Raw genomic sequence first — 18467 nt, forward strand, 5'->3', positions numbered from 1 at the left:
AGGCTCCTGGCGGAAAAGTGGCTTCAGAGGTTGTGAAAAGGTAGATTAAGCAAGGAGCGGGGAGGGCTGGGGTGTGAATGTTGAGCAGGGAGGGCGGGTGCGGACTCGGGAGGTCCGGGCTGGTAGGCCTGCCAGGCAGAGGGCGTCAGGCGCTGCTGGGGACTGGCCTCAGGCCAGATGTGCCCCTGTGCACCTGCTCAGTGAGGCGAGATCACCGGCCTGGTTACAGCGACGATGCTCGTGGGAAAGGGAAGGCCGCGGGGCCCGGAAGAGTGTGCACGGAACCGTGGGCACAGAGCCCCAGCGTGAGAAGGGAGGATGGGGAGAAGACAGGGCGGGGTGGTGACCTCCTGGGTCCTGGGGGGCCAGGGGACCGAGGGGTCCTGCGTCGGAGCGTCTGGTAGCCGTGACACGGGGGGCCCTAGGAGGGCAGTGCTGCGGAGTGGCTTGGTGAGGCCGGGTTATCGGGAGGGAGGAAGGGTCAGAGCCAAGGAAGGCCTATCCTGTCTCCACCACCATTAAACTTGCCGTGAATGCAAGAACGAAGGTAGATGGGTCAAGGCAAGGTATTTTCAAAGGGCAAGGGGACGTGTGACTTGATTTTCCCAGCTAAGGGGAAGAAGCCAGAGAAGAGGAGAGGGAAGAGAAGAAAGAGGGCTGACCAATGTCGTGTGCTGCGGGAGGGCGGGGGGCGCCCCTTCTCCTGGGCAGGCGGGCAGGTGGGCAGGGGCGGCGCCTCCAGGAGGCCGGCCGATGGTTTCCGTGTTGCCTCAAGCGTGAGTCGAGTTTGCTGAAGGAGGGGGCCGGACTGCACCGGGGCCTGGACCGGAGCCGGCAGGGCAAAGCAGGGTGGGCGCGGGGCGGGCGGCAGCCCCTGGCGGAGCCGAGAGGCCGGCCTTCGCACGTACGGGGGCGAGCGTGTGAGTGAGCGTGCGCGTGACTGTGCGCTGCGGCCCCGTGGTCCCCAGGGGCGGTGTCGTCGCCACAGTTATCTGGTAGCTCGTGAGGCGCGCTGCTCTTGTGGCCCGGGGGCCCGCCGTGGCGATCTGGGCGCAGGAGATGAGAAGCGGGTGTTCAGCACTGAGCGAGACGTTGGGGCCTTGCTTTCTTTTACGTGTGGAAGGCGGTCTGCCGTGGAGACACGTGTCCGGTCACCTCTAGCTTCCTGGTCTGTCACCCCCCTGACCTGGGGGCCACTCTTGGGAAAGAGGCCTTTTCTGGGGCGGGGAGACTGCTCAGGGTAGAGGGGTAAACCCGCCCTGGGTCCCCTCTCTTAGAGCAAAGTCCTGCTCCGCCCGCTGGCCTTCAGGGGTGGCCCTGAGCTTACCTGGGGGTGGCTCTTCTTGGCGGGGGGTTCACCCAGAATGAGCGTTTGCTTGCTCAGACTAGTGAGAAAAGGAAAACATTTCTGAATTTCCCAGGGGGGGTTTATGGACTCAGGGAGTCCTGGAAGGTCGTGAGGTTTGTGGTTCCCGTAACGCAGAGGGGCTTTCCTGACCCTTCCGACGCCCCTTCCCCAGCCCTTCTCGGCGTCTCTGGTTGCCTCGTCCGGGGTTGGCTCCCTCAGTGGTCAGGCAGATGGAGAGAAGGCCGCGTGAGGAAAGGGCTGTGGCCTTGCTTTTGAGAACAGGGTGACCCAGGCTCCAACTTCAGTCCCATAGATAAATCTCTTACCTGTGTGGCCGGGTCCCTGCGTCCCTGTAACAGAGAGAAGCAGAGTCAAGCGTGGGAGTGCGTGTCGTGCTTCCTCGAGGAGCTTTGTGACCATGACTAAGTCCCGTAACCTCTCCGGTCCTCGGTGTCTTTATCTCCCGAGTAGGTGTTACATTATCCATCTTGACTTTGGGTCTACTTCATTGAATTATGAAGGTGAATCAGGCTACGATATGTGCAGATGTGTTGTGACCTTTTATACCCTAAAATCTGATCTTCTCATAACAAGGTCATTGGAGCGCCTCAGAACCATCATTAACGACTAGCCTCGGAAGGTCATTTCATCACTCACTTCATCAAAGGACCAGAATTACGGACACATACACATCTGTCACCCGAATGGCCGGAGCTAAGTTATGATCATAATTTTACCCAGTAATGTAACGGAAGGATCTTAGATGAACTGTTTTTGAGATTTTGCCGCAATTTTTAAAGATTCGGTTCAGACTTTTTTTTTTTAACAAGAATAATTCGGCCCTTCAGTTTTTTAAAAAAGCAGCGTCTTATTGTGGGTGACAGAATGCGTAGTGTCAGATTTGTAGTGCTTTTCCAAAACTGTGGCAAAACGGATGATCTCGTGGACTTTACTTTTTTGCGTGTTTCCCATGGTCTCTGTGCAGGTGTGCGGGTCTGGGGCCCGAACTGCTGGGGCGCGAGGCCGACCGCGTGCTGGCTCACCACGGGCACCCAGCAGCCTCCGTGGCCGTGGACTGCCCTGTTTTCCAGGCCAGCAGCCTGAGACAGCTTCCTTCCTTCTGGCTTTCTTCTCCTCTAAGGTGGTGGCATTTGATCCTGCCTTCCACCTGAGGTTGAGTGCGCGGGTGTGCTCTGGCGAGTGTTACTTTGCTCCCGTGCCGTGTGTGCCTGTGGCTGTGTCACATGGTCATTTTCTACCTGCTCTGTCCGATCTCGTCTCGCCCTGCAAGTCTGTGCCCTGAGGGCAGGGCCGATGTCCTGCCCTCTGTGGGACCTTCCACGGCAGCTGCCACTCACAAATGTCATATAGTCAACTGGTGATTACCAACTCGAAGCATAGACGAGTGTCTTAATGGAAAATAATCATTTCCTTTCAGCTGGGTCCGCTTCTGGGTCCTGTTTTGGGGGATCTTCAGGCTTTTTCTCTCTGGGGTGATGACATGTACCTCCGTTTGAGATGTAGCGTTCTTGTCTGAAGCTGGACCCAGGTCTGCGTCCCCTCTGTTGAGTCAGGGTTCTGCCTTCGGAGAAGGTGAGGTTTTGTCTCTCTGTGATGGCGTGGACGCTTCCTCACGAGAATCCTTTTCCTCTGCGTGGTGTTTAAATTAGCTAGGATTTGGAGGGTCTGAATTTGCTGATGTTATGTGCAGAATTTACTTGTATGTACATTTTTGGCAGAAGGTATATAGATTCACAAAGAGTTCATCAGTTTTGCACAGAGATCTGTGTAAGACTCCAAAAATTGTCCAGTCCGGTTTTGCTGAAGAAGTCGTAGGCATATTGGCCAGAATAGACTTTTCCCTCCGGATGTCTAACAACGTGAATGCTGCTTTGCACATGTATTTTCTTGGTGTTACTGGAATGTGTTTTGGTGGTTGATATTTTTGTGCCGGAAAGCCTTTGTGAGGAGGGGTGGGGACAGAGGTGCTACGGAGCATGACGTGAAATTGTCACCAAGCCTTTTGGTGACCGATACTCAGAGACCAAATGAAAACCAGACAGACTGGGTGGTCAGGACAATGGTTTCCGTGTTTCTCTTACCTCGTTTGAAAAAGAACGAATCAAGAAATTCAGGGATTAGATGTGACACAGGAGGGAGTGGGGCGTCACGTCTGTTTCTAGCCGCGTGTGGACGGTGGCCCACGTAGTGAACCGTGTGTGGCCCACGTACTGAATCAGTTTCCTGTTGCTGCCGTAACGAGTCAGCACCAGCTCAATGGTTCAGAGGAACAGCTCTTTCTGCCTTATGGCTCAGGGGCCCAACAGGGGCCTCACTGGGCGAAAATCAAGGCCTTGGTATGGCTGCACTGCTTCCTGGAGGCTCGGGAGAGTCTGTGACCTTGCTTCTTCCGGCTTCTGGAGGCTCCTGTGCTCCCTGCTCCGTGGGCTCCTTCCATCCCCAGAGCCTGCAGCGGCTGCTGCCCACGTGCTCCCAGCCGTCTGCAGCCCTTGCAGGCTTCCTGTGCCCCTCGTGCCGCCACCTCTCTGGTTCTCTCTTCTGTGACGCATCCGTCTGACGACATCCAGGGAGGGCTTTCTGCTCGTAAGGACCCGTGTGACTAGGTGATTCAGGATAATCTCCATCTCAAGATCCTTAACCTAGTCGCACCCGCAAAGTCTCTCTGCACAGGTTCTGGGGATTGGGATGCGGACATTTTTGGGGGCCACTATTCTGCCTCCCACCGGCATCCGAGCATGAGCTGCAGGGAAACAGGGACTTGACGTAGGCACAGTTAGTGGTTGTGCTGAAAGAGATCTGGGTTTGAATTCGTAAGCCTGCAGTACTTGTCACAACACTAATATTTACCAGTTGTACACAGTCTTTTCCTCTCTAGGCCTCAGATTCTTCACCTGGAGTTCTTAATTTTAATTATTGAGCATATTAATCATAGGTGTTGTGATTCCTGCTGTGGTGCACTGCCCAGATTTCTTTGTCAGAAAATCCAGAAGATTCTCGGATTGTTGGTGGCTGAGAGCAATCAGTGGGTCCTGCTTTTAGAGTTTGCCCTCAGTGGAACAGAGTCACTTTGCCCTAAGTCCCACCGGAGTCCCACCCTCCTCCAGGGACAGCCTACTGGATGGGGGTGGGGGCTGGGCGGCACAAGGGCCTGGCCATGTTGGCTCCACTCTGAGGGACTGTCCCAGCTCCAGTCTCCCTGTGGCACTGAGGTTCCTCTTTGCCTCTGCACAGTCCTGCTTCCTTCACCCTTCCATGGCGTCATTCCCGAGAACGCTCCCACAAAATCTGTGCATAAAACTTGACGCTTTAGAGCTTGTTTCCCAGAGAACCTGATCATCTGAATGCTCGACAGGCCCCTTTCTGTTGTTTGTTGTTTGGTTTTTGATCATATGATTTTGACTCATTGTACGACTAGTTATTTTTGATTCAGTGTTTGACATTGTGAGAAAAACTGTAGAAACTTTGGACGTCTGTCTTCCTCCAGAGGATTTACTGTTACTTCTGGCAGGTATCTGGCCAGCCCAGCAGCACCAGCCTGCTCAGATCACTTAAAATCCAATCGAGGACTAAGATGACCCAGATCGTAGTGTGTCCGGGTTGACCTCACTCTAGTCCACCTTCACGCCTGGCCTGATCCCCAAGGGATCCCAACCCAGAACTTTAGTGTTTCGCCGACCTCTTCCCTGTGTACTCAGTGTGTGTGTACCCTCGGCCCCACGAGCCTGTCACAAACTCTCCTCCACGTCGGCCGCTCACCACACTTTCCAAAGTGACAGGTGCCTCTAGCTGAAAGGGGGCTGGAGGTCAGGCTTTCCTCTCTGACCTTCCCTCATTTCCAAGACCTTGGCACTCACTCATCGCGGTGCTGGCTTCCGGAGGCCTTGAAACAAATTCGGAGTATTTCGTTTAGTTTGTACAGTTTTCCTCTGCAGGAGACGTGGTTTGAACCACCTGCTCTGCCATTGCTGGGAGCCGTTTTCTGCTGTGTTGTCAAAGGATGATTTGTTCGACCAATCTAGTTCTGTTGAAAATTGCGCTTTTATTAAAAACACCGTTTACATCTTTACTGCTTATTTTTTTGTGCCCGTCTACAGTTGTTTCCATATACACATCTGAGGTGGAATTGTTGTGTCACAAAGCAGGCACAAGCTGAAGGCTGTCCGTACATATTTCTAAGTGGCCTTGCAGACACTTCGCATGAATGGATACTCCAGCGGCGGTACAGGAGGTAACTGGCTTTCTAATCTAACCGTTACATCTAACTTCATAAATGTGTGTGCATTTTCCTTCCCCCCTGCAGGCACGTGCTCTGACACCTCAGACTGCAGAAACAGATGCCATTCGGTTTTTGGTTGGGACGCAGTCTCTTAAATATGATAATCAGGTAACTATTTTTGACAAATGTATACATGTTAATTACTAAGCCTATTCTTAGTTTTATAACCATTTTGCTCTTGATTTTTCAAGCACCATTTGAGAAAATTAATGCCACACAAACAAAATAAAACTTGCATTGGGATTTAAATACCCAACCGAATGTAATAATTGAGCTCAAGGACTTAAACTCCCGTGGCGGTACCGCCGTGGTTTAGGCTGTGGTGATGCGGGGTTCACCGGGTGAGGGGTCGAGAAGCAGGCCAGGGCACGTGGTTGGCATGCCTGCTTCCACGCGGGCCCCTGGACGGCCCCACCGCGTGCTCACAGCATTCGTTCTGGCTGAGACTGGATGAGGCCACGGTCCCGTTTCAACCTCGAGCTCCGGGCTCTCACTGCCACGTACTGCAGGCGGGCGTGAGATGCAAGATGTGGCCCCCGCTGTTGTGGCCACTGTTGTAGAAGGAGTGTTGGATCCTCACAGATCAGCGTTCGGTCCACCTGCGACCCTGAGCGAACGGATTAACCTTGCCGGGCTTCATTATCCTCATCACCAAAATGGGGATCAAGCCGTCTACTTTCTGTACCTCACAGGTGCTGAGGACGTTGTGAAGATGTGCACCGTCCTGGATCCTTGGGAAATGCGAAAAAGGCCGTGTCACATGGTGCCGGGTCTCCGCCCAGTTACCACTGTCACACAGGGGAGGTGGCTGTAACATAGCTGTGGGAGGGTATTTGGTGCTGGGCAGGGGGTAGTGACATAGCCGCTGTCATATTATCGATGAGGGATTTTATTATTTATTTATTTTTAAATTTTTACTTACTTTTGAGAGAGAAAGAGAGGGAGAAACACAGTGCGAGCAGGGGAGGGGCAGAGAGGGGGGAGACGCAGGGTCTGGAAGCAGACTCCAGGCTCCGAGCTGTCATCACAGAACCCGACACGGGGCTCGAACCCACAAACTGTGAGATCGTGACCTGAGCCGAAGTCGGATGCTTAACACACTGAGCCACCCAAGCGCCTCGATGAGGGATTTTGAATTGGCATAGTCATTTAAAATCATTTTCAGGGGCGCCTGGGTGGCGCAGTCGGTTAAGCGTCCGACTTCAGCCAGGTCACGATCTCGCGGTCCGTGAGTTTGAGCCCTGCGTCGGGCTCTGGGCTGACGGCTCGGAGCCTGGAGCCTGCTTCCGATTCTGTGTCTCCCTCTCTCTCTGCCCCTCCCCCGTTCATGCTCTGTCTCTCTCTGTCCCAAAAATAAATAAACGTTAAAAAAAAAAAATAAAAAAAAAAATAAAAAAAAAATAAAATCATTTTCAGTCATTGAAATCAGGCAGCTGATTGGGTGACATGTATCTAGAGCTTGACAAATTAGTGTTTATATTATTTATATATTTTTATATTTTATAACATGTTTTTATATTTTCCAAAACATGGAAAAAGCTTTATATACAAGGACTGTCACTGCAGTGGTGCACATAATTGTGAAACAGTTAGGAGCGATCAAAATGTGCCAGTGTGAGGGTGGATGGGGGCAGGTTCACATGATTCCACCCCGCTGAGCCTGGTTCCTCGCAGTGGAGCAGAGGTCACACACACACTGCGCTCATGAAGTCATAAACGCCTCATGAGCGTCATAACTTAAGACTCGTTAGACGGTTCAGTGAAATGTTAAAATCGTACATATTGTGTGATCACTGTGGTGGTAAGAAAGTAGATGATTTTTCAATAGGTACAAATACCGAATCCTTCTATGAATACCTGAACCTAATGTAATGTTATGTCAATTACACCTCAATTAGACAAGTAGTGGATAAAATACAAAACTGAATCTCTACATAGAAAAAGACCGGGGGGGAAACTAGTCAAAAGGCCTCAAAATTGGAGCCACGGTTACCTTTGGGTGATCTGAGCATTTGTGAGGTAAATTGTCTTTCTGATTTTCATTTTTCTGAATGTGTGTGTGTGTGTGTGTGTTACTTTTGGAAAGTGTCAGATGCGAGTGATTTATTTACAAAAATAGTTTCCAGTGGCCATGTTGCAGGGAAAGAGGAACCCGCGTAATGACACCGTGCCGTCTGGGGCTGCGGTGACGGAGGGACAGACCCAGGTGGGAGTCTGAAGGCAGACTCGCGGCTTCTGTCTGCCGGTCAACTGTGCGGAATTTGTCACAGGACAGGTGTTAGAGAGTTCCAGCTGGCTCTGTCTCCGGGCCACCAAGCATCTTTTCTCACCTACTTGCTTTTTAGTTCCGCTCTATTCCGAGGCTGTCCCATTAACCTTTTTGGTGGAGTTATCAGCTTTTTAACTTTATGAGAATAGGGGACACTTTATTATTATCTAATGAGGGATGCTTCCATTAAAAGCTAAATGAGTTAAAAACCAATGAGGCAATGAAGGCATTCATAAGTTATGGGAATAGGTTACATTATACCTGGTTTTCTCAGCCAAAATTATATGCCATTTGGTTATGACACCAAGGAGGGATCAGCCCCAAGTGACAAGAAGTACTTTAATCTTAAATCCTTTTTTGGAGCCAAATCACGTTGGGGTTGGGCCCCAGCACGTGCATCTCTGTCAGGCTCTGGGACCACCTCTTGGGGAGCACTGTCCGGTGAGTTGTGAGTCCCCGGGGTTGGCGGGTGAGACCGGCATCCTGGGACAAACGTCGTTTGTAGCTTTGCGTGTCCTGTGGTATCAGGGTAGTTTCTTGTGCACACAGTCCTGGTTTCCGGAATATAGGCATCAGTCCTTGGACCTAGGGAAAGAAACCTTTTTGTACTGAATGACTTTGGTCCTTAATAATCAGTCCTAGAGAGACCTAGCTCTCCAGTGGTAGGCACAGAAAAGTTGTATATTTAACTTATATTCTATGGCATCGAGGATGTGGTTCTTTGGAACCCTTTTCCGAATCGCTGGTTTACGACGGCTCCTTGGGTGCTGTCTTGCAGAACCATGTGTCACCTGCTGTCCTCCTCCTTTCAGGACTTCCTAGCCAAGCCGCTAGGGAAGGCTGCAGCCTCTGGCTTCAGTTCGTCTGGTAGCCACGGCTGAACGGAAGGCTGAATGAGGAGTCCGATGACGCCCTGTTCCCAGGCTTCACACGCAGTGGCATTTGGTGTGTGACTCCAAAAGATTGGGGTGACAGGCTGGTGCTTCCCTTTCTGTTTCTGGGGAAGGCGTCCGTCTGCACTCCTTCGTTCAACAAATGCTGACTTTGTATGTTAATGAGCCCCCCCCCATGTTGTGTGTCAGATGCACAAGTGAGCTAATAGACCTGTGCTTGCAGCTGAGCTTCCACTGGGATGGGGAACTGGGCCCGCGGCACGTGGTCCTGGGAGAGAGCAGGACGCGGGGTCCCTTCCCCGCGGCACTGCAGCCTCCCCCAGGGGAAGGCGCCTGAGCCAAGGCTGGCGGCCCGAGGGTGTGCTGTGCTGTGTCACTGGCCCTGGCCGCAGGCTCCTTCCCCGGGCTGGACCCGCCCCCGCATGCGCCCCGGGCTTCCTCCCACGCGTGGCACGCCTGTTCCTCTTCTGCGCCGCGTGTGTTTCTCTTGTGTGTGACGTGCACGGTTCCTTGCACACGCCACATGCTTCTTCCACGTGGGATGTGTTCCCTGGGGCCGCGGCCAGCTGCGGGGGGGGGGGGGGGGTGGATCCCGGGACGCGCACAGCCGTCTGGGAGCTCGGTGGCTCCTGCCTCCCCCACGTCCCCGGCGGGCACGGTTTTCCAGCGCGTCGGAAGGGATGAGCAGTTGCCCCTATACACCCCAGCCTCCGGCAGCCGGTCCCCAGGCTTATTTCCTGACGGAGGGTGACCCGAGCTCTGCGTGCTTCCCGGAGAGTGAGGATGGGGATTCCCCACCTGGTGGCTCCGCATTGAACCGCACGATCAGTGCAGTTCGCGGCCGCCTTGTGTGGGGTGTTGCGTGGCACCGGCCAAGCGCTGGCACGGGGGGCGCTCAGGTGGGTTCTTTCCCCTCCCCCAGGAACTCCCCGTGGACTGAGCGTCTGAAGGGTACACGCTTCCAGCGTGGGGACGTGGGAGAGCCGGGCAGGCCGGGTCAGGGCGACTCCCACACCTGCCGCCGCAGGGGACAGGTGTCGTTGACCCGGTGCCTGAACAGACCTGGCGCTGGCCCTTGGCAGTTGTGTGGTCTTTCCCGGGGGCCGAGCCGGACTGTGGCCGAGGCAGAGCTGCGGTGGGTCCTCCCTCCTCCGCGCTTCCGCAGGAGCCTCCGCTGTCCCCTGGGGCCAGTAGGGGTGTGCGCCCTCGGGGCTCCCTGTAGCCTCCCTGCAGACACCCACACTGCAGCGCAGGCCGCAGGCCGGGGCTGTCAGTGTCCTCAGGTCAGGCCGCTCCACCCACGCCTGGGCTGGGGGCCCCTGGCCTGTGGCGCTGCTCCCCACTCCTGCTTACTGGCTGGTGAGGGTTAATGGCCCCTGGCTTCGCCTCGGGCCATCAGCTCCTGGGGGAGGGGGTCATTAGTTCCCTAGAAAGTGCCAGTCTTGAGTCAGTCCTACTTAATTCAGCTGTGCCATTTTCTGAAAACCTTGGGAGCTGTCACAGTTGCTGGCCTTCTTTGTCAGGTGAGCTGCTTTGCTTTCTGCCCTTAGCTTTGCACGGGGCTGGGTGCTGGGAGCAGGATGGGCAGGTCTGGGGCTCTCCTTCAGGGGGCGGGGGGGGTGTTCCTTCTCTCGGAGGCCGTGTGCCCTGTGCTGTCCAGTGGGGAAGTCTAGGCAGACTCCCAACAAGGGGTTTCAGACCCAAGGGCTTTGCTTTGTGCTGTGCTTTGCCCAAAGACTTTCTTTTTTTTTTTTTTTTTTTTTTAATTTTTTTTTCAACGTTTATTTATTTTTGGGACAGAGAGAGACAGAGCATGAACGGGGGAGGGGCAGAGAGAGAGGGAGACACAGAATCGGAAACAGGCTCCAGGCTCCGAGCCATCAGCCCAGAGCCCGACGCGGGGCTCGAACTCCCGGACCGCGAGATCGTGACCTGGCTGAAGTCGGACGCTTAACCGACTGCGCCACCCAGGCGCCCCAAAGACTTTCTTTGCATGTTGCTAGCTTCCCATTTCTTACGTGGCTGGGGGACGAGCGCCAGGGTGACCGAGGACCCAGACCTGTCCTCTCTCAGCATGGTCAGTGGAAAGGCTGATTCCTGAAGGGGAGGGCGGGGGTGGGGGGGAGGTGGTGGTGGACCACTCAGTGGCTGCTTTCCCTGGATAGACCTTTTCCGTTTTAACTTTCGTTTTGGATTTGTAAACCCCGTTGCTCCATATTTGTATTTTGATTAAGGATAGCTTTGTTTGTGAGCCCCATCTGGCTGCAGGCTCTGTCTTTGGCTACCCTCAGAATGGCCTGGGCCTTGGTTAGAAATTGAGACTCTCAGCCCCACCCCAGACTAGCTGAACCCTGAATACCTCCCCCTCCCCTCCTCTTCCACCCTCCTCTCCCCACCCCCTCTTCCCAGTACTGATTACACCTCAGATTTTCTGTTCTACTTATTTATTTATTTATTTATTTATTTATTTATTTATTTATTTTTCAAGGTTTATTCATTTATTTTTCAGAGAGAGAGAGGGCAAGCGAGTGCACATGAGCAGAGGAGGGGCAGAGAGAGAGAGAGAGAGAGAGAGAGAGAGAGAGGGAATCCCAAGCAGGTTCTGCACTGTGAGACACAGCCCAACATGGGGCTCGATCCCACAAACTGTGAGATCGTGACCTGGATTGAAACCAAGAGTCAGACACTCAACTGACTGAGCCACCCAGGCGCCCCCGGAATTTCTTTTTAAAAGATAGAGTTCTACTTTGTGTATTTTTATTTTTTATTAAAAAAATTTTTTTTTAATGTTTATTCATTTTTGAAAGACAGAGAGAGACAGAATACAAGCAGGGGTGGGCGGAGAGAGAGGGGGGCACAGAATCTGAAGCAGGCTCCAGGCTCCGAGCCGTCAGCACAGAGCCCGACGCGGGGCTTGAACTCACGAACTGTGAGAGCATGACCTGAGCTGAAGTCGGACGCTCAACTGACTGAGCCACCCAGGTGCCCCTACTTTATGGCTTTTTAGTTTTGAATTTATATGTAAAAGTGTGCTAATAAAGAGACAGTTAGCTGGTAGTATTCCTGTGAGCTGTTAGGTTCTAGCTGTTTCCCCACCCCTGCAGCAGATGCCGCGAAGGACGTCCACCTTGTCCAGTTGCTGTGGGCTGAGTGTGTGTCTCCCCCCAGGTTTGTAGGGTGTACCCTAACCTGCACGGTCCAGGCGTGAGGAGGTGGGGCCTCTGGAAGGTGCTCAGGTTATCACAGTGGAGTCATCACCAACGGGATTGACCCACAGCGCTTCCTTACCCTGCCCGCCACGTGAGGACACGGCAAGAGGATGGCCTCAATGATCCAGGAAGAGGGTCTCAGCGGACCTGACCTTGCTGGTGCCCTGGTCGCAGGCTTTCAGCCCCCAGAGCCGTGAAAAGTACATTCCTCGTTTGTAAGCCACCCAGTCTGTGCTCTGTGTTCTAGCGGCCCGAATGGACTAAGACACGGCTTGTACGAGAAATGCCCTCCCTGGGCACCAAGAGGTGTGGAAGGTGGGGTCTTTTTTTTTTTCCCTCCTGGGCTGCCAGGCATACTTTGGGCTTCACGGACAGAGGACCTTCACGTGCTGGGGCTTCTTTGCTGCAGGAAGGGGAGTCAGCACAGACAGGTAACTGGCAGCCGTATGGGCACAGGAGCATGTGTGGTAACAACTTCCACTTAATCATTTAAAGTCTTAGCTAAGGGATCCACAGATGTTTCAGTCCGAACAAAGAATTCTTAGCAATCCAGCTTCCTAAATACACTTACGCTGCAGCGAGAACCCAGAACAAGTCAGTGACTTGCCCCAGAGTAAAATGGCCAGACGTGGCCGAGTCATAACTGGAACACGGGCCTCCTGGTCGGACCCCTTTGCATTCAGTATTTCACCCTGAAGACAGACGGACTGCGGCAGAGGAAGCGGAGTTTGCAGGGCTTCTCGAGCCCGGAGCGAGGAAAACCGGTGGTGTGAGACCCGAATCCAGGTCCTGGCCCCTGCGGCGTTCCAAGCAGCCTGTTGAGGACAGCGTGGCCGGGATCCGTCCCCGTGAGGCCGTGGCGTGAAGTCCCCCGTGGGTGGGCGAGCTGAGTCTTTTATCACGGTGGTTCAGCTCACCCCTGGGGAGGGCTGCGGCCAGGGGCAGGGAGACGTGCCCCGGGGAAGCCGTTGGAGCCTCAACTTTCCCTAAGGGGAGCTTTCCATTTTCTAGTTCTGATTTTATCCATATTTTTAATTCTTCTTTTTTTTTTTTTTTTTAAATTTGTAAGAGTTTGTTTACCTTCAGTTCAATCAGAGAGGTGAAATGGAGAGACAGTGCCCTGGCTTGGAGTCACATGCTCAGATGGACACCGTGATCTTCTAGGAAAGTGATGGAGGATTAGCATCATCTTTATGGGCTTTTTAATAAATTTTATAACTCTCATGCCTAACTTTTTGTAGAGAGTCATCTGTGCCCTTAGCCCTACTAGTAAATCCAACTTTAAAAAATTTAACAATGGTAATTCAAAATATATGAGTGTGATCTTTATTATTAGCCATTAAAACATTTTGAAAACTCATGAAGATTTTAAAGTAGCATTTTACTCCCCAGACAGCCACGTGTCTGCCTGACCTTCGTATCCAATTATTAATCGGTCTTTCTTTTGTGCTCCAATAATCTTTTGCACTCACTAATTATAGTGTTTTCTTCACCGTAATTTTTCGTATCTGGCCCGTAACTGCATATGTCTATTCGACAGAATGTTTCTTTCTAAGTCCAGTAGTGTAAGCTGGCTAGAGGGTGGTGCCCTGAGAATAAACCGTTTAAGGTATAGTCAGTCTCCTTCTCTGACGTCAGGGGCTCGTCCTTGCTCACCTGCAGTGCAGAGCCCTGGGGAGGGCGTGGCGCTCCAAGCACCCTGGATAGAATGGGGGTTCAGAGCCACGGTCTGGAATCCTGTTTCTAACTGGATGTGACACACTACTTCAAGACCTGGGCTTCTTCACCTGTGGATGGTGGCTAATAATCATATACGGCTCTTTTAAGGATCCTGTAGAAAGAGCACAGTGCCGGGTGCATTGTACGTATTAGCCATTACTACTTTACTTGTTTACGGGGGTGATGTCTCAAGTGTTCTTTCTGAACATACCCAGATTAAAACATTCCGTGAAGATGTATCCTTTGGGCCTGCCTGTGAACCCACTATAAATGAGGATACGTGGAAGGGTCTTAGGACCATCGAGCTTGAAGATGAAAGTTAAGGGCTGTAGTATTACGGCGTGTCAGATCGGGAGAGATGGGCTCGTGCCTCCTCGCTTCTGCGTCCGTGTGCCCGGAAGTGCAGAAAGGAGCCCGGAGCCAACTTTGCTCAAGCGTTGGAGCCCGTGGACAGCATGTGCCTCGTGTCCGCACCGGGAGAAAAGAGCATTCCGGAGAGCTGTCGGGAGGGAAGACCCTTCCCCAGATGAGAAGGACCTGTAGCAGCGGGTGAGGTGGCCTGGGCAGGAGAGCCGGGCGGCCACAAGTGCTGGGCAGAAGGGGAGAAGGCCAGCACACGGGGCGCCGGGAGCCGGCGTGGGGCGGATGCGTGGGCTTTCTTCGGGGGGAGGGGTCAGCTGAGCCAGCAAACGGGAATTGTGAAGCCAGAGCTCTGGTGGTGTCACTTCAAGGGGCTCCTGGCGCTTTAGTGCACGGCAGAGGGATTGATTAGAGAACAGGAAATAGTGCAGGTGCATGCATTCATTCATGTTTCAGTGTTAATGGAGAAAAAAAATTCCCGTTCACCCTAACAACACAAAAATTATTCCTGATTTTGTATATTGCATTTTAGTCTGTGTTCACATGTGACTTTTATATAATTGCATGCCATTTTCTCTTCTGCTTGTAACATTTAATGCTTTCATAACATTTTTGGTATTTATAATTGCTCTTTATCATGACTAAAAAAAAATTTTTTTTAAATGTTTATTTTTGAGAGAGAGAGACAGAACTCTGGGGGAGGGGGGCCAGAGAGAGAGGGAGACACAGAATCCAAAGCAGGCTCCAGGCTCCGAGCTGTGAGCACCGAGCCTGGTGCGGGGCTCGAACTCATGAGCTGTGAGATCATGACCGGAGCCGAAGTCGGACGCTCAACGGACTGGGCCCCCCAGGCACCCCATTTATCATGTTAAAGCTACACGATGCTCCGTAATTTTTGTTGTTCATTTATTCTTTGAGATAGAGTTCAAGAAATCAAATTATTTCAATTTCAACATTTGTATAGTTCCTATTAACATTTTGTAATACATCTTTTGAAAGAATTCTTCAGATGTACGACATGTATTGATTTTGCCACAGCCTTGCCGGTATGGGTCGTCACCACTCAGTTGGCATCACGGAATTCTTACTTCAAAATTTTTAAGTCATCAGATACAGGGGCGACTGGGTGGCTCAGTCGGTTAAGCACTCGACTTCAGCTGAGGTCATGATCTATGAGTCTGTGAGTTCGAGCCCCGAGTCGGGCTCTGTGCTTACAGTTCAGAGCCTGGAGCCTGCCTCGGATTCTGTGTCTCCCTCCCTCTCTCTCTGCCCCTCCCCCACTGGAGCTTTCTCTCCCTCAAACCAATACATAAACCTGAAAAAAGTAAGTCATTGGATATACTAATGAACTTTTCTCCCTTCAGAATTTTGTGCCTCTACTCACTTTAGAGGACTCGTCTGTAAGGTGTAGCCTTACAGCCGGATGCCTCTTGCCACTCGGGCACACCCCCACCCCCACCCTGTACCCACGGGACCGCCACCGCCATCTTCTCCAGTGCCCACAGCCCCTTTTGTGGATACGCCACCACTTCCGTGCCCCCTTCTGGGCACGGACATCTGGGCTGTGTCCCGTTGTTGGCTCTCGTGAGTGAGGCCGCGGTGGGCACTCTGGTGGGTGTCTTTTGTCTGGGTGTCTGTGGGGCGCAGACCGAGCCGTAGGCTACCGGGTCGTAGGCCACATACGTGTTCAACTTTACTAAGTGCTGCCCGAGATTTTTCTCAGTAATGACTTAATTATTTAATAAGTATCAATAGCTTTTTAAATGTGTAACATATCCACGGAGGGAGAAGATGTTTATAGGTAAAATTCCCTCGCATGTGGAAAGGAGAAAGTACAATAAACCTTCGCTTTTAAAAGAAGTGGCACATTGGGGCGCCCGGGTGGCTCAGTCAGTTAAGCGTCTGACTTTGGTTAAGGTCCTGATCTCGCGGTTTGTGGATTCGAGCCCCGCATCCGACTCTGTGCTGACGGCTGGGAGCCTGGAGCCTGCTTCAGATTCTGTGTCTCCCTCTCTCTCTGCCCCTCCCCTGCTTATGCTCTGTCTCCCTCTCTCTCAAAAATAAACATTAAAAAAAAAAATTAAAAAAGTGACACATCATAGTGGCCCCACATCTAACACACATGTAATCTGTAAATTTTGAGCCCACCATGAAAACTGCACTGTGCTGAGTGCAGGAGAAACTTACTGAAAGTAGTTTTAAACGTAAAACAAAGCAGGACTGATTTTTCAGCTCTTCCCCCCCAGAAGAGGGGGCAGGTCGAGCAGGCACTGGCTTCACTGTGCCAAGCCGGGCGTGGCTTCGGTTTCCCACGATCCTGTGTCCTGTGTGCATGTGAGAAACTGAGGCACGGGGTCCCACTGGCTTGTGGTGTCGGTGGTGGGGTCTGAATTCTGAGTCTGGAGCTGTCCCTCAGGGCGACTGGAAGCCACGAAGGACAGAGCGAGGCTCTCTGGAACAAGGACAGGGTGTGGAGGCTTTTGGATGTCATGGAAACATTTCTTAAAACAGCGTTGTTTGGGGGCGCCTGGGTGGCGCAGTCGGTTAAGCGTCCGACTTCAGCCAGGTCACGATCTCGCGGTCCGTGAGTTCGAGCCCCGCGTCGGGCTCTGGGCTGATGGCTCAGAGCCTGGAGCCTGTTTCCGATTCTGTGTCTCCCTCTCTCTCTGCCCCTCCCCCGTTCATGCTCTGTCTCTCTCTGTCCCAAAAATAAATAAACGTTGAAAAAAAAAAAAAACAGCGTTGTTTGTTCTGATTGCAAAGTAACACATATTAATCACACACAAAAGAAGTTAAACACACAAACAAACCGCAGAGAAGGAAAGGAACACCTGCCATTATCCCCCACCCAGGGGAAGCTGCTCACCTCCTGGTTCTTTGCTGGTTTGGGCGTGCTCACTCTTTAAACAAAAACGGCACGTAGCACACACACAGTTCTTGGTTCGTTCTTTCCCCTTAACTGTATGTTACGGACCCTTTTCCGTGGCACTAAATAGTCCTTTGTAGCGTGCTGAATGGCTCTACGGCATTCCGTTAACAGTCAGATACTACAATTTATGTGAACAATTCCCTTTCGCCAGGCATCAGGTGAGTTACAATTTTTCATCGTGATGATGCCACAGTGAGCGCTCCTGGGCACAAATCTTCACGAAGACCCATGGATATCTTCTTCATGTAAATTTATTTTTCAAACAAATGTTTTATTTTTCTCATTGACATGGGTACTGATAAAAGCGTGAACGTGAAAATCCTTTTATTCCTCTAAAATTTATCCAGAAAAGCACGGAGGTAGCGGATTTAACTTTTCGTGGCTAAAATGTAATACTCTCGTGTATATATCGTGTGATTGTTACGGCTGTTGGACTCCTTTGTGGGACGTGTGAGGTGTGCGAACGTGTCACGCCATCTCACCCCTTCCCCCCCCCCGCCCCCGTGGCTGCCCCCTCGGGTGTGGGCATCTCAGCTCTGCCCAGGCAGTGGCTCCCTGTGCCCCGTCCCCTCCACTAAGCCGCGTGCAGGGTTCGAGGCTCATTGGTGGAACCCCTGACAGCTCTGGGCCTGATGCTGGCCAACTGAGCCACTTGGGGACAGAGCTTTAGGTGTCTTGTGTCTTTAGGACCGGAAATGATGGGGCAGTGTTACGGAGCTTGCAATCTTAAAGATCCTCTGCAGGCGTTTCAGACTCGTCTTTCGAGCAAGCACAGTCAGGTGGACTCCCAGAAGTGTGTGCTCCCAGTGTGGTAAGAACAGCAGTGAATTGCAGGGGTAAAGCTGCATTTGATTAGTTGGGACTGCTGTGTTCAGTTAAGGGACAGGGGAGGTGCTGATGTGCTCCTTTATTGTACCTGCAGATCCACATCATCGATTTTGATGACGAAAATAACATTATCAGTAAGAATGTCCTCCTCCATCAAGTGGGTGAGATCTGGCACATCAGTGCCAGTCCTGCGGACAAAGGTGTGCTGGCCACCTGCTACAATAAACGTGAGTATTCTCCGGTGGCTCCACGCATCCGCGAGCTGGGCCTCACGTCGCTCGGGGGTCAGTGCACGGTTTACAAGATGTGATGATCGGTCAGGGTGCTGCGCTCACAGAGAAGTTGTGTTTCTGCAGGTGGATGCTTGCCGCGGTTAATAGGACCCGGAATCCCGGCTCGTCCCGGCACTGTGACCCCTCGGGGCTGGGCAGGGACGTGCGGGGGGTCCTCGAGGGGCAGAGGTCGGTGTGCTCCTCACTGTGCTGCTCACAAAGGGCAGCTGGTTTGTGCCTCGTTGCCCACGTGCGACGCCCGTTCAAGGGTGAGGAGAGGGCAGGACGGTCGTCTTCAGTGACGCCTTCCCCACGCACAGCACACACGCGTGTTGGGTGTCCG

General features: G+C 52.5%; 1 protein-coding gene across 4 annotated transcripts in view; it reads left to right on the plus strand.

Annotated features, from left to right (window-relative positions):
• EIPR1 (EARP complex and GARP complex interacting protein 1) overlaps positions 1–18467 on the plus strand; it is a 121164-nt gene that overhangs the window by 7707 nt on the left and 94990 nt on the right. For 2 of the 4 annotated variants that reach the window (XM_047068413.1, XM_047068414.1), the window contains exons 2-3: positions 5670–5753; positions 17947–18079. The exons of 1 other annotated variant lie outside the window; for it this stretch is intronic. In XM_047068413.1, coding sequence (XP_046924369.1) covers positions 5670–5753; positions 17947–18079 — 217 coding nt within the window. Of the gene's footprint in view, positions 1–5669; positions 5754–17813; positions 17836–17946; positions 18080–18467 lie in introns of those variants that run through there. One more of the 4 variants, XM_047068416.1, reaches the window with a different exon arrangement.

Source organism: Lynx rufus, unplaced genomic scaffold, assembly GCF_022079265.1.
Source record: "Lynx rufus isolate CCGP_SWC_20201006 ecotype Redwood Valley unplaced genomic scaffold, mLynRuf1.p SCAF_8, whole genome shotgun sequence".
NCBI classification, from domain to species: Eukaryota; Metazoa; Chordata; class Mammalia; order Carnivora; family Felidae; genus Lynx; species Lynx rufus.